The following is a 24,527-nucleotide window of genomic DNA, read 5'->3' on the forward strand; positions in this document are numbered from 1 at the left end:
CACGGTTCGAGTTCCAGACCTGGTGACTTGAACTCATGCTGGGCACGTGTGCATGTGTGCCCAAGATCCCGAGAGGAGAATGGAGGAGAAGGGATTGCGGCGTGGCCATCCCCCTTGGGGGGTGATTTCTCACTTTCTATCTCTCTGTCTATCTGACGAGTGCACGCGCCCTATAGCAAAAACCTCTCCAAAAAAAAAAAAAAGCACAGGTAAAGGAAGCCTGCCATGAATCAGAGAAGATTAAATCTGGCTGGATCTTTAATACTGAACAGTGTGTTTCTAGATACTGATATTGTGGAAAAATATTGAAGATAGGAAATAACTTAGGAAAGGAGCAGGGACATGGAAGTATGTTGATGGTCTAAAAGGGTCTTCTACTACCGGGTCACAGGTGATTATGAGGAAAAGAAGGAAAATTTAAAAAACTTTTTTTTGCCAGAGGATGCATGCACTCACTAGAGAGAGACAGAGAAAGAGAGAGAAGGAAGATGAGAAAGCAACCCCCTATGGGGGGTAATCAGGCTGCAGTCAGTCTCTAATCCTCCATCTCTCAATCCCTTCAGGATTTAGGGCACTCACACACATGTGCCTGGTATGTTTTTCATAGTGCAGTGTCCAGGACTTGAACCGCGCAGTTGGCCATATGGGACCCATGTGTCTCAACCACCATGTCACTAGCTAGTCCTTACTTAGGAAGTCTAATTTAGGGCCTAAATTTGAAATTTTAATACATGTTGCAGCAACGTTTAAAAATTATTTCAGGGTCTGGCAGGTGGCGTGGTGGTTGAGGGTGCTGGATTCCCACATGGCTGACTGCGGTTCAAGTCCTGGACCTGGTGGCTTGCTTTCTCACTTTCCCTTTCTCTCTCTCTCTCTCTCTCTGGTCAAATTAAAAAAAATAATAATTATAACAAATGAAATTAAATAAATAAATATTTTTTTAAAAAATGATTTCATTTCATCTGTCTTTATCATTAGTTCTTAATTTGACCAGAGAGAGACACTAAGAGAGAAAAAGAAAGTGAGGAAGCAATCCACCAGGTGTAGGACTTGAACCACAGTCAGCCGTGTAGGAGTCCAGCACCTTCACCAGCACACCACCTTCTGGCCCCTTGCAGTAAATTTTGCTTTGTTCTACAGATAGGAAGGAACAATCACTTGTTTAAGAAATAATAGTGATTAAGAAAATCTTTTATGCAGTAAGTTATTTTTTCAAGAAATTTGAACATTTGGGATAGGAAGAAATGAAGGTGGAAAAACCAGTAGTACAGTAAATCTGGGGTGAGAGAATGAAAGCAAGACAACTTAAAGAGATATTTTAAGGTAGACTCTGTAGGATGTGTACAGAGAAAGTCAAAGAAGAACTTGAAGTTATTGGACTTAGTGAGATAAAAATTGAAGTCACTTTATACACTCGGCATGGGTTTATTGAAAGCCAATGCCATGTGCATATAGAGAGCCATCTATATATATACACTTCTGTGCAGAAAGCTACATCTCCATATTTGACTATGGATCAGGCAACAGGGAAGGTTAAACATGTAGGCATGAAAAAACTCAGGCATACTGGTATATTAATGATAAAGTACTAAGGAGTTCACCGCCATGAAGCTGTGATCACATAGGTCACAGAATGTTAGCACTGGAAGAGTCTTTCATGCTTATCTATTGTGTTGGCATTTAAGGAAATTTTTCACTGTGGCTGAAATAGATCGAACAAAAAAAAGGGCAGTAGTGAGTAAAATTGGGAGACAGGATCACAGAGTGCTACTTTAGTTTTTACAGTGAGTGAGAAGGAGCCAGGTTTGGAGTAAAGGAGCGATATGATCTGATAAAACTGGATGCTGTGCTGAAAATACACTGAAAGTAGCTGGGATGGGAACAGACGCACCAGTTAGAAGGCAGGAATCTTGGAAAGAGTTAGGAGTAACTTGGGCCAGGGTGGGAAGAGAAGAAATTGGTTAGTTTCTACGTATAGTTTGAAGGAACTGGACTTGCTGACAGATTGAAGATGAAATGTGAGAAAAGAGCCAAAAAGATGCCGTAATTTTTGACCAGCGAAACTCTAAGGGAGAAGATTTAGGGGTAAGTGCCAGGAGTCCTGTTTTTGCCTTTTTTTTTTTTCACTAGAAAAACTCATCAGACGTTCAAGGACAGATTTAAATAAACAAATTGGATATTTAATTCTGGAGTTTAGAGGAGAGGTCCTTAATAAAGACTGTATTTGAAGCTGTGAGTATTCTAGTTTACTAACACAACATATTCAGTAATAAAAGGACTTTGTTTTCCCTTAATATAAACTTAAAAATTGTTAACTTAGCCTCCCTCTATCCCCAAAGAGAATGAATAGGTTAATTTTCTTGTATTTCAGGATCTTCAAGATGAAGTTCAAAGGGAAAATACTAACCTGCAAAAACTACAGGCCCAGAAACAGCAAGTACAGGACCTCCTTGATGAGCTGGATGAGCAGAAAGCCCAGCTGGAGGAGCAACTCAAGGAAGTCAGAAAGAAGTGTGCTGAGGAGGCCCAGCTGGTAAAGTCTGGCTTTCTCCTGCTGCCCACATCTATACCTTAGTTGCTTTTCCCGGCTTAAGATAAAAACATTCTCTACTTTTTGTTATTGTGAGGTGTCAGTCTAGTCAGCAGCTGGGCCTGTGAGGAAAATGGAGCAAGGTTCATTCGGGAATCACAGACCTGCTTTAGTGGTAATAGAAAGGCACGTAATGTTAGGTTGTCAGGAACATCATGACATATTTTTCTCTTTTTCTATGCAAAAACGTGTCATGACATTCCTGACAACCCAGTACTCTGCTTTTCCAAATTTGTCTTGCAAATATGATACCTATGCCTTCAGTTCTCCTCTATCCCAATGATTATCCTTCTCTACCAAAAGCATAGATCAAGAAACACTAAAATAGTAAACTAAAGAAATAAATGTATTGTGTTATGGGGTCATTTTGGTGACACCTCCTAGTCCTCCTTTCTTCTCATTCACCTTCATGTTATTATAGATCTCGTCTCTGAAAGCTGAATTAACCAATCAAGAGTCTCAGATCTCCTCTTATGAAGAAGAACTGGCCAAAGCCAAGGAAGAGCTGAGCCGTCTACAGCAAGAAACAGCAGAATTAGAGGAGAGTGTAGAATCAGGGAAGGCTCAGCTGGAACCTCTTCAGCAGCACCTACAAGATTCACAACAGGAAATCAGTTCAGTAAGTCTTTTTGAAGCAAAAAAATATTCTCAAATGAATCATCACATATCCTTTTTGTTAATAGTACTTTCTAACTGTGCCTTTCTCCTCTGACTAGCTTACTATTCTTAGTCATTTTATAGAAACAGATTTCTTGTCACCTCTTAGACATAAAAACTATCATAACATTTTGTATATGTGATGATTATCATTGAAGTAACGGTGAAGAATGTGGACTAGTGCAGTTTAGGTGTGTCAGCTCTGCCACTGACAAGCTGAACATCTTAGTATAGATCCTTTGTCTTTAAAATTAGAGAATTAACAGTACCCCTACTTAGTGCTACTGTGAAGGTTAAGTGAGGCAAAACCTAAGAGACATTTTAGTATAGTGTTTGTATATAAATGCTCAGTAAGTCTTGCTAATATTTTTTTTAATCTCCAGAGGGCACATGTGCTTGCCAAAGAGAAGCAGAGGGAGGGAGAAAGCATGCCCCAGTAGGAGGTGGTCAGTCCTTCTCCACTTTTGCAGCTTGTCAGGATTTTGAGCACACACACACGCACACACACACACACACACACACACACACACACTCAGTGTGTTTTTCAAGCCAGCACTGGGGATCTGAATCATGGTAGGCTGTATGAGATCTGACTCCCTACAAGGAGGCCAGCTTTCAATAGAAATGTTGTTAATCTGCCTTATTCTCAATTTCTTCGAGATATTCATAAGTTTGTCTTTATTTACTCTCTGTGTTTGTATAAACATTTTTTTCTCTTGTCTCTAGTATACATTTTGCTTTTTGGGGGGACCAGCAGTTAGCATAATGGCTATGTCGTTGGACTCCCATGTAGTCAACCACAGTTCGAGTCCCAGACCCGGTGGCTTAAACTCACACCGGGTACATGTGCATGCGTGCCCAAGATCCCAAGAGGAGAATGGAGGAGAGGGGGTTGCGGCATGGGGGGTGATTTCTTGCTTTCTGTCTACCTGTCTCTGTCTTTCTGGCGAGTGTGCACGCCCTATAGCAAAAAAACCTCTAAAAAAGAAGGAAAAACAAAAAAAAGAACCAGGTCACACACATAGCAGGAGGCGAGCAGCAGGCATATGAGTGGAACTTCATCTGTATGTACATGAGCAAAGCTTTATCTTTATTTATGAGAGCGAAGCTGCTTCTGTATTTACAGCCACAACCCATTGCTGGTGTTACTGTCTGAACTCCACCTCCTGTCAGATCAGCAGCGGCATTAATTTCTCATAGGAGGATGAACCCTACTACGAGCTGTGCATGCGAAGAATCTAGATTGTGTGCTCTCATAAACCATTTACCCCCTACCCTCTATACCCTGGTCCATGGGAAAATTGTCTTCCATGAAACTGGTTCCTGGTGCCAAAAAAGGTGGAGACCTTTACTCTAACCTATTAATAAGTAATGTTAAGGGATAGAACACTAGCTCATTTTACTTTGTCCTCACTCCTTTCTCAGTAGAAGGATAGATGATTCCAAAGCTTTGAGTATCCTCCCTCACCTTTCTTTATCTCTCCTAAAGCTTCATCACAAAATTTCTCATCTTTCTTTGTTGCTTTACTACCTTTTCTCTCAATCCCTTGACTTTTCTTTTTCTGACTATTCGCTAAAGAATTGCCAGTCTACAGATATTTAAATCAAAATTCTTAGAGATTCCAAAATGTTTACAAAAGCAAATCCATGGAATTCCAAGAGGAGAACTTACTGGGAAAGCTCCTGAAATCTTTCTTCACAGATATGTTTTATTTCCAAAGGATTCTCCTTGAAAGAGGCAAATTTATCCTTGACCAAGTCTGGGGGTATAGCCATTTTTCTGTTACATGTTTTTCTAGTAATAAATTCTATTTTGTATTTCTACTTTGTTTTGACAGATGCAAATGAAACTGATGGAAATAAAAGATCTGGAAAATCATAATAGTCAGTTAAATTGGTGCAGTAGCCCACACAGTGTTCTTGTTAATGGTGCCACGGATTACTGCAGCCTTAGCACCAGCAGCAGTGAAACAGCCAACCTCAACGAACATGCTGAAGGCCAGAACAACCTAGAATCTGAGCCTATACACCAGGAGTCTCCAGTGAGTCTTACAGTTCCATAACCTTCATCATCAACTTTAGAAAAGATTAGTGCATATCGAAGTTTTGATGGCATCATAACTAATATAAATGTGTGGATGTGACTTAGCTGAGGACAAATGAGATTGCTTTCTTAAAGGCAAAGAGTGAGTGCTGATCCAACAATTCTAATAGCTTTAACTAGTGTAAAAATGTAATTTTAAATGATTTATATTTTATAGATGTTTTTATTTTTTTAACCAACTGAGTTTTATTTGCTGTATAAACCAAACCACCTAACATCTTTCAGGTGAAAAAATACTAAATTTGAATAAATATACTATAAAATGAATTAAAGCCCAATAAAAATTAGCTTTGGGGAGTGACCGTAATTCTACTCAATTAAGGCAAACATGTTTATAGACCACAGATTAGTTTATTTTTAACACCCATCAAGCCATGAATTCATAGGGAATAGGTTCCAGTAGCTCAGGCTCCTTTCCATTGGTTCTCACAAAGTGTCTCTTCTCTGCATGGAGCAGGCTGGTGCTTTAGTTGAACCCAGGTACCTTTCTCTTTGGCTTCTTTCTTTTTCTGGTCATTTTCCTTCACACGTTTTAGGAAGCTATCTCTGCTCTTAGAATGCTTCATATGTTTAATTAATTCTCTTGACAAGAATCTTGCCCTTAACTTGTTTGTTCACAACAATGCCAACAGCATGCTGGGTAACACTGTAGACTCTTCCAGTTTTGCCATGGTAACATTTGTGGGGCATTCCTTTTTGAACAGTACCCATTCCCTTAATGTCTACAATATCATCTTTCTTGTAGATTCTAATATATGTTGCCAAAGGAACCGCTCCATGTTTTCTAAAAGGCCTAGAGAACATATATCGGGTGCCTCTCCTCTTACCCTTTTTCCCTGTGTGTTCGTCATTTTGGTTAATTACTGGAAGATGGCGGTTCCAGCCAAAAGGCTATAGATGTTTTTAAAGCATATTTCTGTAGATAGAAAAATTTTTTTAAAGTTTACCCTCTCCCAAGGCCAAAACTAATAATTCTTTATTACAAAACTCATTACTAATTATTTAGAGAGCACCAACTATGTACAGTAGTGCTATATTATATATGAGATTTACAGAGACAAAAGAACTTTAACCCTTATTTCAAGCAGCATCCAGTTTAGTAGTATAATACTGTTTAAAAGGCCGTGATAAAGGAAACAGGATATTCTGGTTAGGATGGATTAGAGGGGGCTCAGGGAAAACTTTGCAAGTGAGGTTTGGTAAGTGAAAATGAAATTAAGCAAGAAGAGAATGGTGCATGCTTGGCAGAGAAAGCACACTGCACAGAATCATGAGAAGTTTTGAAAGCCCGCTTGTGATACTGAGGCGGCTCTCTATAAGAGGTTAGGTTTTCTCCTGTTGAGTATCTGCATTACTCTGGTACTTTATCAAAACATAGATGTGTGTGTCTTAGCCTTAACTTACTGAACTAGAGTTTCTGGGATGGAGCCAGGTACAGCTGTTTTGTCTTAGTTTGCTAGAAGGTACATGTACTCCCCAGAGAGAGAGGAAGTGAAAAAGCACCTTCCCACCACCCACGGGAAATGATCACACTGCAATCCCATCTCCTCCACTTCTCCTTTTGGGATTTTGGGCATGTGCACACACATGCACCTTGTGTGTTTTTCAAGCCACCAGGTCTGGGATACAAACTGCACAGTCAGCCATGTGGATCCAGTTGCCTTAGCTGCCACACCACTGGCTATACCAAATATATATTTAAAAGCAAATTTCATGGGTAGTTATGATGTGTAACTGAGTAAAAATGAAATGACCACCTTTAGGTCAAAAAGGGCTAGATTTTTATTCATTTTGATGCATAAATGATATGTCACTACAATGAGTAGCCATGAAGCATTTTAGGCAAGAATTTAGACACGTGAGAAAAGGATTGGAGAGTGGGACTGTGCACAGAACTATGTTAAGAGACTGTTGGAATAGTTATGTGAGAGTTGTTTTAGCCTAAACTTCAGCAGTAGCAGGAGGGATAATGAGAACATAAATTTGAGAGGTTGTAAAGAGGTAAAGATAACAGATTTAATTTTATTTAGATAGTACAGCCTTAGATATTTTGTACAATAGTTTTTCAAGCACCAAAGACAGGTGACTAGGCTATCTTTCAAACACATAAGGATGGTATGAGATGGAGATTGCCCCTGCTATTTTTTAAGCCTTTTTAGCCACTGGTCTAAATCAAGAAAGCAGTAGGGAGCCATTGAAAGACTTTTAACCAGAAGAGTCATGATCACATTCATTTTTAGATCTATTACTTTGGCTCCTATAAAGAGGATAGATTGGAAGAGTACATTTTCGGAGGCGGGAAGGTGTGCCTTCTGGTTGCAGTTATCTGGGCCAGAGAAGATATTATAAATGATTGCTAGTTACAGTGAGAATGAAGAAAAAGGCAGAGATTAGAAGAAGAGGTAAGATATAGATTGAGCAAACTTGGAGGCTTATTCTAGCTGGAGAATGACTTTGATACCATTTTCATAAGAAATTTTATAGGAGAAGAAAGTTTTTGGCTAGAGGACACAGTCACGCACTCGCATGTGTGCACATGAAAGAGAAAGCAGCTCCAGGTGGGGCCTTGTCACACCACAGTTCTTAATTTCCTTCCATTTCTTCATCTCACCAAGATCTAGGGCTGACATGCCCATGCCCAGAATGGTTTTCAGGCCATTGCTAGGGCTGGAATTCAAGCTGTGGTTACCTGAGTGAGATTGGCTTCCTCTGCACAGGGATTAATTGTGCTATAAGACCAGCACTGTTTCTAATTTTTAAGTAATTTTTGGTAATCCCTTGTCACTTTCCTCTGTCAAGTACAATAGAAGAACATATTTTTAGTCCATTTCATTAATGTTTTGTAGGCAAGGAGCAGTCCTGAAATATTGCCTTCTGGTGTGACTGATGAAAATGAAGTAGTGACTGCCGCTGTTGATGAAAAAGTGTGTCCTGAATTTGACGATGACAGACATTCAAAAGAGGTAAAAATAATTTTATATTTAAATGTTCTTATCACTTGGGTTTTCTTTCTTTCCTTTTTTTTTTTTACTATACAGTGTGTGCACTCACCAGAGAGACAGAAAGTGAGAAATCACTCCCAGGGGGGATGGTTATGCACACAGTCCCTTCTTTTTTATTCTCCTCTTAGGATCCTGGGTGTGCACACATACACGCCTGGAGTAAGTTTTAAGCCACTGGTTCCAGGACTCGACCCACGGTCTACTATGTGGGAGTCCAGTGACATAACCGTTACACCATCTGCTGGTCCCTACTTGAGTTTTCTTAAATCTAAGTTATACATATCGTAAGCTAAGAAAAGAGAAAAATGTGTTAAATATATTTTATAACTACAGAAATACTGTTTTATTACTGTCAGTTGATTTTTGAAAGCATGTATATGACCTGCATGTGTATTACTTTATTTTAAAAGTTACCTTTTAAAATTTTGGTTCCTAAAAATAATTATTTTTAACTTATTTTTAGGAAAACCCATTTAATGTAGAATCAAGTTCACTGACAGATCCAGTTGCAGATACAAACTTGGATTTTTTCCAGTCTGATCCTTTCGTTGGCAGTAAGTATTCTTTTTTTAATATTACAGATTTACCCAGAAAGGAGTTTTTAATATATAAACTGTATAAGAATTACACTTCAAGGGGCCAAGTGGTGGCACAACAGTAATGCAACTAGACCCACATGGGACAGTCCCTGTCCTTGTTTGTGCCACAGGGCCTCCCTTCACTTGCCGGGCATATGTGCCTATGATGTGGGCTGGCAGAAGCTAGAGGAGGCTGGGGTAGATCATAAGGTGAGGACCCTGCTAAGGGTATCTCTCCTGCCTCCATCGTTCTCTTTCTCAAGGAAGAAATAGGTAAAACTCTAAAAATTACGCTTCAGGGTTTGTTTGTTGTTGCAATTATTTAACGTTGCTTATTTATTTATTTATTTATTTATTTATTTTTGGAGAGCTTTTTTTTTTTTTTGCTATAGGGCATGTGCACTCGCCAGACAGACAGAGACAGAGAGACAGAAAGTGAGAAATCACCCCCACAGGGAGAATGGCCACGCCACAATCCCTTCACCTCCATTCTCCTCTCGGGATCTTGGGCGCACACACACCCGACATGAGTTTTAAGCCATCAGGTCTGGGATGCGAACCACGGTCGACTACATGGGAGTCCAGCGACATAGCCGTTCCACTAACTGCTGGTCCCTTCGTTGCTTATTTATTTATTTTCATTTGACCAAAGAGGGACAGAGAGAGAGAGAGGAAAAGTGAGAAAATAAGCTGCCAGGTCCAGGACTTGAAGCAGAGCTGGGCATGTGGGAGCCCAGAGCCCTTAACCACCATGCCACCTGCCAGCCCAAAAATTAAGCTTTAGTTTTGAGAGCCTACTTGTTAAAATGAAGGTAGAGATTAGAATGGGAGCTTTATATACTTAGATTTATACATATTTATTCTTCATAGGGAGATAAATCTCAGGAGTAAATAAGCCTTTGAGTATACCTTAGGAGTCCCTGATTACAGTATGTTTCTTCTTCAGAACAGGGACCAAAGGAACGAGATGTATAGACCAGTAGAGGAGATTGGGCACTCTTTTTTTTTTTTTGAAGAGAGAGATTTGTGCATTAGGGCATGTGCACCTGCTGGAGAGACAGAAAGCAAGAAATTACTCCCCAGGGAGAATGGCCATGCCACAGATCTTCTCCTTCATTCTCCACTTGGGATCTTGGGCACACAAGCACACACACTCAATGTAGACATTTTTATGTGGATCTATTTTTATTTCTCCTGGGCATATATATCAAGTCGTATAGTAACAGTGTAATTGATTGATGAATTGTCAGGTTGTTTTTTGTTGTTGTCTTTTTTTGTGTGTTTTTTGTTTTGTTTTGAGAGATTTTGCTATAGGGCACGTGTACTCACCAGAAAGACAGAGACAGAAAACGAGAATTCATCCCCCAAGGGGATGGCCACGCCGCAATCCCTTCTCCTCCATTCTCTTCTCGGGGTCTTGAGCACGCACGCACATGTGCCCAGCGCGAGTTTAAGCCACCGGGTCTAGGACTCAGACCGCAGTCAAACACATGGGAGTCCAGCAACATAGCCATTATGTCCACTGCTGGTCCCATCAGGTGGTTTTTCCAAGAGGCTATACCATTTCACATTTCCACAGTGTAGTTTCTCCACATTTTTACCAATGCGTTTTGTCTCTTCTTTTGAGTATAGCCATCCTAGTAAGTATGTAGTGGTATCTCGTTGTTGGTTTAATGTGTATTTCCGAATGACTAATGTCATTGATCACCTTTCTATGTGCTTATTGACCATTTATATAATTTATCTTCTTTGGAAAATGTTTATAAAGATCCTTTTGCCCATTTTAATTGAATTATTTATCTTTTTATTATTGACCTCTCAGGTTCTTTACATATTCTAAATATAATTTCTTTATCAAATGCATGATTTGCAAACATTTCCTTCCATTCAATGTTATTTTTTCATATTCTTGATGGTATACCATCAAGTATAGCAGCTTTTAATTGGGGTGAAATTCATTTTATCTATTTTTGTCTTTTGTCACTTAATGCATTCGGTATCATACCTAAGAATCATACTGAATCCTGGAACCAGCAGTTGGCATAATGGCTATGTTGCTGGACTCCCATGTAGTCGACCACGGTTTGAGTCCCGGACCTGGTGGCTTAAACTCACACCAGGCATGTGTGTGTGTGTGCGTGTGTGTGGGGGTCATGTGTGTGTGTGTGCGTGTGTGTGTGTGTGTGTGTGTGTGTGTGTGCGTGTGCACGCGTGCCCAAGATCCTGAGAGGAGAATGGAGGAGAAGGGATTGCAGCATGGCCATCGCCCCTGGGGGATGATTTCTTGATTTCTGTCTCTCTGTCTTTCTGGCAAGCACACGCACCCTATAGTAAAAACCTCTCCCCCCCCAAAAAAAAAAAAATCCATACCGAATCCAAAGTTGCAAAGCTAAGAGTTTTATAGTTTTAAGTGTTACATTTAGATCTTTGAGCCATCTTCAGTTAGTTTATATATGGTGGGAGGTTGGGTTCAAACTTCTCTCTCTTGCATGTAGATACCAGTTGTCTCAACACCATATGTTGAAAAGATTTTATAAAATGACCAGGAGTCAGCAGATGGCATAATGGTTATATTGCTGGACTCCCACTTAGTCGACCACGGTTCAAGTCCTAGACCCAGCAACTTTAACTCATGCTGGGTACATGTGCATGCATTCCTATGTGGCTATCCCTCTGGGAGATGATTTCTTGCTTTCTCTCTCTGTTTCTCCAGTGAGCACATGTAAGGGTTTATTTCTGGGCTCTTAAGTAGATTTTTTTTTTTTTGCTTCAGTGAAGCTTAGTACTTTTTTTTGGAGAGGTTTTTGCTAAAGGGCGCATGCACTCACCAGAAAGACAGAGAGAGACAGAGAGACAGAAAGCGAGAAATCATCCCCCAGGACGGATGGCCACACTGCAGTCCCTTCTTCTTCATTCTCTCCTTGGGATCTTGGGCACGCACGCACACGTGCCAGGCATGAGTTTTAAGCCACTGGGTCTGGGACACAAATCACGGTCGACTGCATGGGAGTCCAGCAACATAGCCATTATGCTAACCGCTGGTCCCAGTATCTTTATTTTTGAAGAAGTGATAGTAATACCCACTCAATACTCAGGTGAAAAGTAGTAATTACTAAAATTTTTCTGTCAGAGCTGTCTTCCTTGCCATCTGTTACCTTGACTTGTGATCAAAGTAAATATAGTTGGCTATACTTCAAATTTTTTTCTTTTCTGAAGTTGTTAAGGTCTCCCTTCTGCTCTTTATTATTTTGAACACTTCCTAAGGTGGATGACCTTGACATTCACTATTTTATCTACTTTGAGGTGGATTTATTATAACAAGCTGCTTTAAGAAACTTTGCTTTGCTGGGCCAGCTCATGACCTGATAGTTAAGGGAAATAGATCCACATGGCCCACCGCAGGATTTGAGTTTCAGACTCAGTGGTTTGAAAAACACACCAAGTACATGTGCCCAAAATCTCAAACGGAAAAAGAAATGAAGAAGGGCTTGATTATGGCATGACCGTTTTCCATCCAGGTGCTTTCACCATCTCCTCTGTCTCTCTGGCAAGCACACACACCCTCTGGCAAACTGAAAAAGCAACAACTTTGCTTTTGTTTTCAAGTTACCCTTTAATGGTGCCACAACATTAAATATGATTGTTTTGATTTCTGTTTATTTTATCACAGGTGATCCTTTCAAGGATGATCCTTTTGGGAAAATTGGTCAGTATATTATTGAGTTCCATATTTTTATTCGATCTACTAAATTATAAACTTACATTGTATTCGGGAATGAGAGGTCAGAAGTTGGGTAGTTAGAGAAATGGACTCCTCCCCTTTATGAAAGAGAAGAAAAGAGAAGGAAAAGGATCATTAACTTGAGGCTGGCCTGGGTGACTTACGAGACTCTGTCTAAAAAGAGCCTGGCTTGGTTGTGTGTCCCTAGAGTAGCATCTGGGAGGCTGAGGCAGGAGGATCACAAAAGCAAGACCCTATCTTAAAAAAAGAAAAATGTACCTAACTGGGATAAAGCATTGATTGTGCCTTTAGGGAATAGGACATTTAGTATAATGATTTTTAGTCTCTTTTATTGTGCTTTACTTTTTTAGATCCATTTGGTAGTGATCCTTTCAAAGGTTCAGATCCATTTGCATCTGATTGTTTCTTTAAGCAGTCGTCTACTGATCCTTTTGCCAATTCAAGTACTGATCCTTTCAGTGCAGCCAGCAGTAGCAGTAATACATCGGTAAGTGGGGGAATTAAAAACTGTTCAATAATTGAGGTATTAAGTATCCTGAAAAATCCTCATTTAAATGACCATATAAGAATTTCAACATTGAGACCAGCAGTAGGCATAATGGCTATGTCACTGGACTCCCATGTAGTCGACAGCGGTTCGAATGCCAGACCTGTGGCTTAAACTCACACCACGCGCATGTGCGTGCATGCCCAAGATTCTGAGAGGTGAATGGAGGAGAAGGGAACATGACCATCCCCCCAGGGGGTGATTTCTCACTTTGTCTTTCACTGTCTTTCTGGCAAGTGCACACGCCCTATAGCAAAAAACTCAAAAAAAAAAGAATTTCAATCTTATCCTGACCCAGCTAGTCTTGGGTTCTGGCTGGTATTTCATGGTCTGATCACCCACTGGAATTGACTAGCCTAACTTACAGTATCTAAAATTTAAGTTCATCCTTCAAGAGACCTAATTTTTTTAAAAGAAGTATTTAATTTTATTTATTCATTTATTTTTTAATTTGATCAGTGAGAGATAGAAAGGAAAGTGAGAAAGCAAGCCACCAGGTCCAAGACTTAAACCACAGTTGACCATGTGGGAGTCCAGCAACCTGGTTGTGGGAGGCCTCACCACCACACTACCTGCTGGCCCAATTTTTGTATTCCTGAATTGCTCTTTTAACTATATTCATTAAAGAGCTACTTGGCCAACAACTGGTATTTTCCATAGGTGTAAAACTGGACACATAACTCTGTAACTGAGTACTTGGGGTTTCCACAGGTCACTGGATACTCTGGTTTCCTATAGCCCTTAGTTTGCAGAGGGACCCCTTTGCCAAATTCTAAAATAGGCTGCAACCTGAATTTTCCTCTCACCTTCTTATTTCAGCCTCTCATTCTACACTTCTGTCATCTAAAGAGAAAGAAAGCCAAATCAGCTCTTCCTAATTTAAAAATAAACACATTTCTCCTGTTCCTTTCCCTGGTGAGATTTTTTTTACCATGTGTTCTACTTTTCTTTTTCTTTTCCAGTTTTGAACTGGAATATGACCCTTGCTGATAGCTTATAATTTCTCCATTAAAAACAAATTGAGGGAACCAGCAGTTAGCGTAATGGCTATGTCGCTGGACTCCCACGTAGTCGACCGCGGTTCGCGTCTCGGACCCGGTGGCTTAAATCTCACGCCGGGCACGTGTGCATGCGTGCCCAAGATCCCAAGAGGAGAATGGAGGAGAAGGGATTGTGGCGTGACCACCCCCCCTGGGGGGTGATTTCTCACTTTCTGTCTCTATGTCTCTGTCTGTCTGGCGAGCGCACGCACCCTATAGCGAAAACCTCTCCAAAAAAAAAACAAATTGAAACAGAAAACCAAGTTGTTAATATAATAATAGCTGCACCTTATCTAATCTCTTCTAAGTTCCAAGAATAATCCAAAGTGAATTCTATATATCTCAATTTTTAAGATAAAGTAAATGATATTTAAGTTAAATTGGTAGTAAGTCAGTGATAGGTAGAATTGGATTCAAAACTTAGTCTATTTGGCCGGAATCTAAGGTCTTCACTAATACATTGGTCTAGAATTTAAATGAAATTCTTCTACCAATTTGCTGGTTTTTTATGCTCTTTCTTCTTTTCAAGCAGGTCTCTGATTATACTCTATATATAGATTTCCCCCCAAAAGTCTCTTGTACTCCATGAATGATCTCTGCTCTCTATGGGGCATAATAAAACAAACAAAAAGATTTACCATTTTCTGCCACCCTAGCTAGTGAATGGTTAGCTGGTTCGCATTGTGCAGGTGCTAAGACCTACTGTCAAAGGGAAAAGTGCATATGCTATAGAAGAGAGACTTTTGTGATAAATTAGGTGACATTAAAGGAGAATTTTGGAACATTAATTCCTTTAAATTATACCACCTGAATTTAGTTAGAAAACTATACTTGGATGCTAAATTGCATAATTATCAGACAACAAACCATAGAATTTTGTGAGCCAGCCTGGTGGCATGGTGGTTAAGGCAGCTGGGTCCCACATGGCTCACTGCCCAGTTCAAGTCCCAGACCCAGCAGCCTGAAAAACACTCTAGATATGTGTGTGTTATACATGCCCAAAATCCTGAGGGTAGAATGGAGAAGGGCCAATGGCATGGTCATCCCCCTGGAGGGTGCTTTCTCACTTTTCCCCTCTCTCTCTCTTTTTGCTTCTCTTTCTCGAGCACATGTGCCCTATAGTAAATTTTTTTAAAAGATCAAGTTTTGTGTTTTGTGGCTTCTTATTCCTTCAAGAGCTCTACACACTTATCAACTATTCCTCTTATTATCATAGCAGCCTTTTAGGGTGGTAGCACAGTGTATGGTGAAGATAGAAATTAAACCTGACACACGTAGGCATGCCTTTTCTCGTTGTCATAGCAAATCAAATATGCAGGCTTTTGTTAAAAACAGGGCTTGTTAGGCCCAACTGCTGTGGTACAGTGGTGACAGTGCCCTGCAAGGCTGGAAGCCACATGGTCACCTGCAGGTTCAGATTCCCAAGTCAGCCTAAGGACATGTTGGGTGCACATGTGGATGCCCAAGATCCTGAGGAGCTAGAGGGTAGGGAAGGGGGATCCCAGTGTGATGAGACCCTGTTGAGGATACACCATCCCCCAACCTGACCCCATGCATCCATGTACTCTGTCATTTCAAGTAAACAAGTAAGTCGTGTTAGTTTTTCCTTCTCTCTCAAAGTCAAGAAACATTCATAGTTGGTGACTTCAGTTATGTCACTATCTATATCTCATGCCAGTATTTTTATATTAATATTAACAAGTTTGGTTTTTGTTTTTGTTTTTTAAGAGATTTTTGCTACAGGGTGCGTGCGCTTGCTGGAGAGACAGAGAGACAGAAAGCAAGAAACCACCTGCCAGGGGCAATGACTGCACTGCAATCTCTTCTCCTCTATTCTCTTGAGATTTGAGGTATGCACACACATGCACCCAACGGGAGTTTCAAGCTGCCGGATCAGGACTCAATAACAAGAAAGAGTCCAGCAATATTACCATTATGCCATATGTTGGTCCCAATGAGGGTTATTTTAATTGCCCTCCTTTTTGAGTTTCTTTCTTTCATGAGAGTGAGAAACAGCAAGAAAGACAAAAATCTCTAAAGGATCTCATGCATAATCTATCCCCAAAAACCCCCAGCCTTCCCAGCTAGCCAGGAAGGCCTCCTGCCATGTACAGGTCCACAGGCGAACTGAACCCATGGTCTTTCACAGGGATCCAGCTTCACTTGAGCAGTGTGTTACTGCCTCACCACCAATTCAGCCCATCTTGGCTAACATGGTAGGAAACATGGAAATTTACCTCACTACATAAAGCAGTTTAATTTTTTTCTTTCATTGCTGTGTATTCATTCAGCAGATATCATCTAAGCTAGTGTGCTAGTTTTATAGTAATATCACTGTAATGTCACTGGCATCAGTTAAAATAAGTACTGTTGGGCCAACTGGTGGCATGGTGGTTAAGGCAGCTGGGTCCCTCATGACCGATCGTGTGGTTTGAGTATCTTACCCAGTGGCTTGAAAAACACACTGTGTGTGTGTGTGTGTGTACAAAATCCCAAGGAGGAGAAATGGAGGACTTGGCGTGCCCATCCCCTATGGGGGGTGCTTTCTCTCCCTTCTTTCCTCCCTCCCTTTCCCCTCAAGAGTGCACACACATGGCAAATTTAATTTTTTTTCCACTTTAAAAAACTTCATTAGTGTTAATTATTTCTTTCTGCTAATACTTTTGAAATGTAAAGAAAAAATGTAATTCCCAGTTTGTATTAACTTTTCTCTTCAACTGCATTTGTTTACTTGGAAATTTATAAATTGAACTCTGGCAATATTCAGTTGTAAAATCCAACTTCTTAATGATTGGAAATAAAGCCTGTATACAGTCAACATTCATAGCCAGGAGTTAGAGTTGGAGATAAATGTTCTAAATACCTTTCTCATCTGAGGTATTTGGCTGACCCCTTAAAAAGAGCATGATGCCAGACCCAGCCAAAGTGACACAGGTGGTAGGTCACTGATACACATTGGCTGTGGCTGCATAAAAGCCCAGGTTGGGACTAGCAGATAGAATAATGGTTACATCGCTGGACTCCCACGTAGTCGACCACAGTTCAAGTCCCAGACCTGGCAGCTTAAAACTTATGCCGGGCATGTATATGTGTGTGCCCAAAATCCTGAGAAGAGACAGGAAGAGAAGGGATTGCAGTGTGGCCATTGCCCTTGGGGGAGAGGGGGGTGATTTCTCACTTTCTGTCACTCAGGCAAGTGCACACCCTGTATCAAAAACTAAGAGACCCAGGTTTAGTTCCCTGCACAGCTGTGCAGAGGAGACATGGTGATGTGCACCAGTGGCCCTCGCTGACTGGAAGGCTGGGGCAGGAAAATCACAAAATGATGATACTCTGTTGAAAATATTGTCTTTCAAATAAAACTTTTAAAATCTGGTACCAGAAAGAAAAAAAAAAGTTATCTTCCTAAATATATAACTCATTTGAGCGTGATTAAAAGCTGAAGTATAGCAGCCAACAGGTGGCATGGTTAAAGGTGCTGGACTCCCACATGGCCAATCATGGTTCAAGCCCTGGACCTGGTGGGTTGCTTTCTCACTTTTCTGTCTCTCCGGTCAAATTAAAATAAATGAATGAATAAATAAGGTTAAATAAATAATCCTTAAAAATAAAAGTTAAAAAAAAAATTGAGACCAACAGGTGACATGGTGTGGTTACAGTGCTGGACACTCCCACATGGGACCATGGTTCAAATCCTGGACCTGGTGACTTGCTTTCTCACTTTCTCTCTCTCTCTCTCTCTGGTCAAATTAAAATAAATGAATGAATAAATAAAATTAAAAACCCCCAAAAAATGAAAGTATAGGGGCCAGCAGGCAGTGTGTTAGTTAAGGCTCTGGACTTCCACATGGCCAACTATGGTTAGGACCTGGTGGCTTACTTTCTTACCTTTTCTCTCTCTGGTCAAATTAGATATAATAATACATTGATTGATTAATTAATTTTAAAGAGCTGAAGTATAGATAATAGTACCCCTCATGGGGATTGGTCACACTGTAATCCCTTCTCCATTTTTCCATCCTTTTGGGGTTTGGGGGACATACACACACATGCCTGGCACATTTATCGAGCTTCTGGGGCCAGGATCCAAACCACACAGTCTGCCATGTGGAATCCAGCTCCATCAAAAACTAGGCCATGGGCTGGCCCTAGAATTATTTTTAGACAACAATTATAAAATGGAAATGTACCATTTTTCTGGCTTTAAGTGCTAGGATATTTCAGAGTTAGAATAATGTGCAACCTAAATGCAACCTGATATCCTGGAATAGAAAAAGGACATTTATAACAATTTTTTTTAATTCAGTTTTTCAGAAGTTTGAAAGTTGTTTATTAACTGTCAAGAACTATGGAGTATGAGCAAAAGTTTTTTGATATGTAAAGTAAATGTGGAAAAAATGTAAAAATAAATAAATAAAAAGTAAAAGGACATTTATGGAAAAACCAGTGCAGTCAAATAAAGTCTATAGTTTATAGCTTGTACCAGTGTTAATTTTTTAGTTTTTATAGATATGTCATGATTATATGAGATATTAGCCTTAGAGGAACCTGAATGAAGGATATATGAGAGGGAACGTGAAGATTTCTTAGGTGGTAGCAGCTTCTTAGTTACAGAGCTGTTCACTTGATACTTATTTATTAAAGCATACATATACTTCATGCACTCTTCTGAATGGATTATTATATTTCATAATTAAAGTTTAAAAATAACGTGTTATCATTTCCAGTTAGTAAGATTACAAGTCAGTAGTGGTAAGCATTTTTCCTAATGTTTGTATTCCTTAAGTAATTTAGTGTTTGTAAAGAATATTTTCTTTGGAATGGCAGTGAAGTTTCAGCTATGAAATGTTGCCTCTTTCAGCTATGGTTTTGTGTAAATTGTTTAGGTAGAAGTATTGAAGCACAATGATCCTTTTGCTCCTGGTGGAACAGTTGTTGTTGCAGCAAGCGATTCAGGTAAATAAATAATTTATCAATTTCATTGAATGTTGAACATCAAGCTTCTTTTTTTGTCTCCATATTTGTTCTATTATTTATGGATTTTAAAATTACCGCATAATTATATCCAGTCGTAATCTACCAATAATAGTGATGATAAGCATTTATATTATCACCTTCTACTTATTCATTATCTTAGTTACTGTTCTTGTTAAAGATCTTACTAGAATGTGTGATCTACTCAATATCCTTAAAACCACTGCTTTATAGAAGGCAGTATTTGACAGTCTTAAAATCAGCCATTGACTCTTATGGATTTCGGCCTAAGTTAAAAGATTTAGTAGCTTCCAATAGATAATGAATATTGCTTTACAAATACAAATAGGTTCTATTAGTACAGAGAAAAGCTAAATGCTATTCTAGCATAGTCTTCATGCTCTACTTATGGCATCTGTTTTTTTTTTTCCTTTTTTTAATTCTTTTAATAACCTTTTAAATAATATTCTCATTTTAAATATCAGGAAACTAAGGACAAGAACTTAAGGTAACTTCATCAAGGTTATGTAGTTTACTACTTTCATAAAATTCTATTTCACCAGTTCAGTTTCATGTACTTTATCTTCTATTGTGGTCTGATCTTTCCATTTAAGTTCCAGAAGATAACATTCAACTCTGGATTTGTCCCTACCATTAAGTTGGCCATTTTCTTAGTTGTTTTTGAACTCTTATTTCTGTGTCTGTATTTAGTTTTTCTAATATAGCACTCCCTTCAGAACTTCTTAAAGAGCTGGCCTGGTGTCAGTAAATTACTTCAGGTTTTATTTATCTGAGAATGTTCTTGTCTTTTCTTCCCATATGAAGGATAATCTTGCCGGGTATAGTATTCTTGGTTAAAATTGTTTTTCACTCAACACTTTAAATATATTTTGCTGTTCTTTCCTTGCTCACATTGTTTCCGATAAGAGGTCTGCTATTAGTCTAAGGGATGTCCTTTGTAAGTAACTTTATGTTTCTCTCTTGTCAATCTTAGTATCTTGTCTTTGTCTGTGGTTTTGGTCAATCTGGCTAAATTGTGTCTGGGAGATCTTCTCGGGTTGATTCAATTTGAGGTCCTTTGTATTTCTTGGGTGTGGATCTTTGAATGCCTCTCTAGGTTTGGAAAGTTTTCTTCCAGGATTTCATGGAATAGATATAAATGTTCTTATTAGTCTCTTTACTATATGGGATATTATTTTTTCAGTCTTCTTGGTGGATTTTTCTAGTCCAGTTATTCTGCCTTCTACATGTGGGATTCGATCTTCTGTATGATCTAGTCTGCTTTTAATAGTTTCAAGGAGGTTTTGATTTTCTCTTTTTTTTGGGGGGGGGAGAGGTTTTTTCACTATAGGGCGCGTGTGCTCGCCAGACAGACAGAGAGAGACATAGAGACAGAAAGCGAGAAATCACCCCCCAGAGGAGATGGTCACGCCGCAATCCCTTCTCCTCCATTCTCCTCTCGGGATCTTGGGCACGCACGCACACGCACCTGGCGTAAGTTTTAAGCCACCAGGTCCAGGACACGAACCGCGGTCGACTACATGGGAGTCCAATGACATAGCCATTACGCTAACTGCTGGTTCCCTGATTTTCTGTATTATAGCCTTCATCTCTAATGAAGAGTCAGTTCCTTTTGATTCTTTTTTATGGTGTGTATTTCCTTTCAGAATATGCAGGAACTAACTTATTTCCTGGAACTCATTGGCTCTTTTCTCTTGCATCTTCTGGAGTTCATTGTCTTCTCTTACATCTGTTAGCTTTGTCACTGTGAATATTCTAAATTCTTTATCAGACATATCTGTGAGTTCCATTGTACTGTGTGTGGATGAAAAGGAGTTATTCTTTTCCCTTGGGGGAGAGGTATTTTCTTGGTTTCTCATATTTCTTGTGTTTCTATGGTGATTTCTGGTCATCTGATGGGTTATATGTTTCTTCCTAATATCTTTAAGTTCAGTTTGAGCATTCAGAGGCATGTAGGAGGAGATGATCTGCAATCTCACTGCTGTTCCATTTTTCTTTCTTTGTGCAGTAGATTCAATGGGAATTGAGGAATATTCTGACCCTAATAGTATTCAGATGTTTGGCTATGGTTCACTTAGACCTGACTAAACACTCAGTGTGTGGAGGTCGAGCAGCAAAGTGATGAAGGTAAAAGAAAAAGGGAAAACAGAGAAAGAGGAAAACAACAATAATAACAAAAAGCACAAAAATTTTATTTCTTTCTTTAAAAAAATTTTTTTTTTTTAATGAAAACTGTGTGATACACTCACACACCGCACAAAAGCAATAGTTCCCAGCTCCAGTGGCGGAGTCTTCTCTGAGACCTGCACTTTTGCCTCTCCTAGACAGGAGGGGGAAAGGTGAGAATTAACAAGAAAAAGGAGAATCTGGGAGTCAAGAAAATATTTTACCTTAAAAAAAAAAAAGTTAAAAAATGAAAATGCAGAGAGAGACAGAGAGGAAGATCCAGGGTTACCTACCACTCATGCATGGGGTCTGGTGGATGTAGTCTCAGCAGAAAATCTTCATTAGTTTAATCCCTGAAAGCAATAGTTCCCAGCTCCAATGGCCGTAGGTAGGTTTTTAATGTGTTTATTTCTTCATAAAATCCCAACATCTGGAAAGCACTGAAAGAAAGCGTGACTCACACTACATACCTAGCATCATAAGTATAAGACATTTTCCTACCTTATTCATTTCCCCATACCTTTGTTGTTGTCTTCCACCAGGAAATTTAGTTTGATCAGCATAAAAATTAATCCCACAGAGCAGGGGAGTTGTAAAGTTTCAAAATAAATAAATACATAAGGGCCAATTTTTGTTCTTAAAAGATATATGATAGGGGACCAACAGTTGGCTATGTCGCTGGACTCCCATATAGCCAACTGCAGTTCAAGTCCCGGACCCAGTGGCTTAAACTTACGCCAGGTGCATGTGCGTGCATGCCCAAGATTCCGAGAAGAGGATGGAGGAGAAGGAGTTGTGGTGTGGCTGTCCCCTCTGAGGGGTGATTTCTCGCTTTCTGTCTCTCTGTCTCTCTCTGTCTTTCTGGAGATTGCTTATGCCCTCTCAAAAAAAAAAAATATTTGATAGGGCTGGCAGGTGATGTGGTGGTTAAGGTACTGGATTCCATATGACAAGTATGTGGTTGAAGTTCTAGATCTGACAGCTTGAAAATCATGCGGGGAATGTGTGGGTATGTGCCCAAAACCTGGAGAAAGAATGGAGAAGTGATTATAGTGTCTCCACCAACCTCCCCACCGCAGTGGTGACTTCTTACATTACCTCTCTCTTTCTCTGACAAGCACACACACCCTATAGTAAAAAGTTAAAAAAAAAAAAAAGTATGATAAATCACTTTTAGCAGTGTGTGCTGAAATATAGTTGTTATGATAGGGATAAAAAGATATTAAATATTTTTAATGCTTTGCCTCACATTGAGGTCTTTTTAGCACTGACTCCTGGTAGTTAGACATTTTGCAGACTAAGACAACTAAAGAAAGCAAATTAGGATACTCAGTTTTTACCTATACTTTATTTTGAATTGTTAAAACTTATTTTTCTACTCCAAGTTATACTACTTCTGGTGCTGGAACATTTTTTGCGTGGAGTATTTTAATAACTTCTGACTAAGAAAATGTAGAATCTTGCCAGCTACTAATTAAATCCTTACAGTAGCCTGAGGGTATAAAAGGGAGTGCCTGACCTCCCCAGAGCATCTTTGACTCCAGCAGGAGTAAAATGCCAAGTCCTTTTTAAGGCAGTGACTCAGGCTAAACGTAAAGTGTTCATTTATTTTACTGTTTCAGTCTCTGCTTTCTGTCATATTTATCCATAATTTTCTGTATTTCCATAAACTGTAGTCCATGACTCTCTATTTAAGACCACTTAATATTTGAATGAAAACAAATGTGTGTGTATGGGTAGGTGTGAATTTGTATTTATGTGTATAGTATATGTCTGTCTCTTTCTACCTCTCTGTCCACAAGTAAAAGAAAGTGAAGCCCTTTTTGTAAAGGGTTCTTTGTTTCTTCCACTTATATCTAGGTATTGCTTCTCCTTTGCTATCTTTTCATTTTAACACTTGTTTTACAGCAGTTAGGTACATGTATATCACTTAGTGAAATAAAAAATTCCTTGAAGGTAAGCATTATGTCTTTTCCCCTAAGTCTCTAGTACCTAACCTTGAACAGAATAGAAGCTTCGTAAATTTTAGAGGATGGGTGGGTTGGTGAGTGAGTGAATGAATTGAAGGTCATCTTGAAATAATGGATCCTTTATAGATGACCAACATCTGCACCTTATATTATTCAAGGATGTCCCGTAGTATTTTCTGTGAGCTTGATTATATCTGAAAGAGTCATGGCTGGAAAAGGTATTTTCCTCCCGGGATTCTCTGATGAGTTATTCTTTGAGAAGTGCATTATAACTGGTTTTACTTATTTGTTGGTCAGCTGGTTGTATTAAGAATTGTTACATCAGGAGGGCCAGCAGGTAGCATGTTAGTTAAGGATGCTGGACTCCCACATGATCAACCACGGTTCAAGTCCCAGACTTTCTGCTTTGTTGTTAAGTTTATTGTCTTTATCTGGAATATCTTCATAGAAAACGGTTTGGTTTAACCCTCAGCAACCCACTTCTGAGCTCTGAGGAAGCTTGCCTTCTGGGTTACCTGATTTTTCTTCTGGGCAAGGGACATTTTGGGACAATCCACCTTTTCTTTTTAATTTCTTTCTTGGGCTTCTTTTCATAGACTGGGATCTCTCGTATAGCAGTGTGAACTTCCTTTATATCTCCTCTTTAATGTCTGGAGTTACATTGTTCTTATGTATTGAGAGAATTGTTCCTTGTAAGCATCTTCATCTCTTCCATTAGGTAACACGTATAGTCTGCGATGTTCTGGCCTGTGATGTGCTTCCGAAGGACTTCTACATTAAATTCTTTGCTTTCAGAATCATAACCAGGGAATCGTTTGGTACTGTGAGGGACAGATAAGCCTCCATCCACCGCTCCCTTCAGAGCCCTAAAAACTTTATCGCCAGTGGTGGTTCTGGCAAGGCCTGCATCCAAATAGCAGGTGAAGGCACCAAGTTGACCATCGATGCTTCTTTTTTTAAAAAGAGATTTTTGCTATAGGGTGTGTGCCCTCACCAGAGAGGGAGAGAGAGAAACGGAAAGTGAGAAATCACCTCCCCCCAGGGGAATAGCCACACCACAATCCCTTCTTCATTCTTCTCTCGGGATCTTGGGCACGTACGTACACACGTCCGACATGAGTTTTAAGCCATCGGGT

The 24,527-nt window shown here is 39.6% G+C and overlaps 1 protein-coding gene across 1 annotated transcript in view; it reads left to right on the forward strand.

Annotated features, from left to right (window-relative positions):
- The window catches only part of EPS15 (epidermal growth factor receptor pathway substrate 15), a 52,373-nt gene that overhangs the window by 12,514 nt on the left and 15,332 nt on the right, over positions 1–24,527 (forward strand). Inside the window, exons 2-9 of the mRNA XM_006147245.3 lie at positions 2,372–2,533; positions 3,012–3,209; positions 5,086–5,289; positions 8,198–8,314; positions 8,817–8,907; positions 12,602–12,637; positions 13,024–13,160; positions 19,147–19,216. Of these exons, the coding sequence (XP_006147307.1) occupies positions 2,372–2,533; positions 3,012–3,209; positions 5,086–5,289; positions 8,198–8,314; positions 8,817–8,907; positions 12,602–12,637; positions 13,024–13,160; positions 19,147–19,216 (1,015 nt within the window). The remainder of the gene's footprint in view (positions 1–2,371; positions 2,534–3,011; positions 3,210–5,085; positions 5,290–8,197; positions 8,315–8,816; positions 8,908–12,601; positions 12,638–13,023; positions 13,161–19,146; positions 19,217–24,527) is intronic.

The sequence above is a fragment of the Tupaia chinensis genome, unplaced genomic scaffold (assembly GCF_000334495.1).
Source record: "Tupaia chinensis unplaced genomic scaffold, TupChi_1.0 Scaffold000207_1, whole genome shotgun sequence".
In the NCBI taxonomy this organism is placed as follows: domain Eukaryota; kingdom Metazoa; phylum Chordata; class Mammalia; order Scandentia; family Tupaiidae; genus Tupaia; species Tupaia belangeri.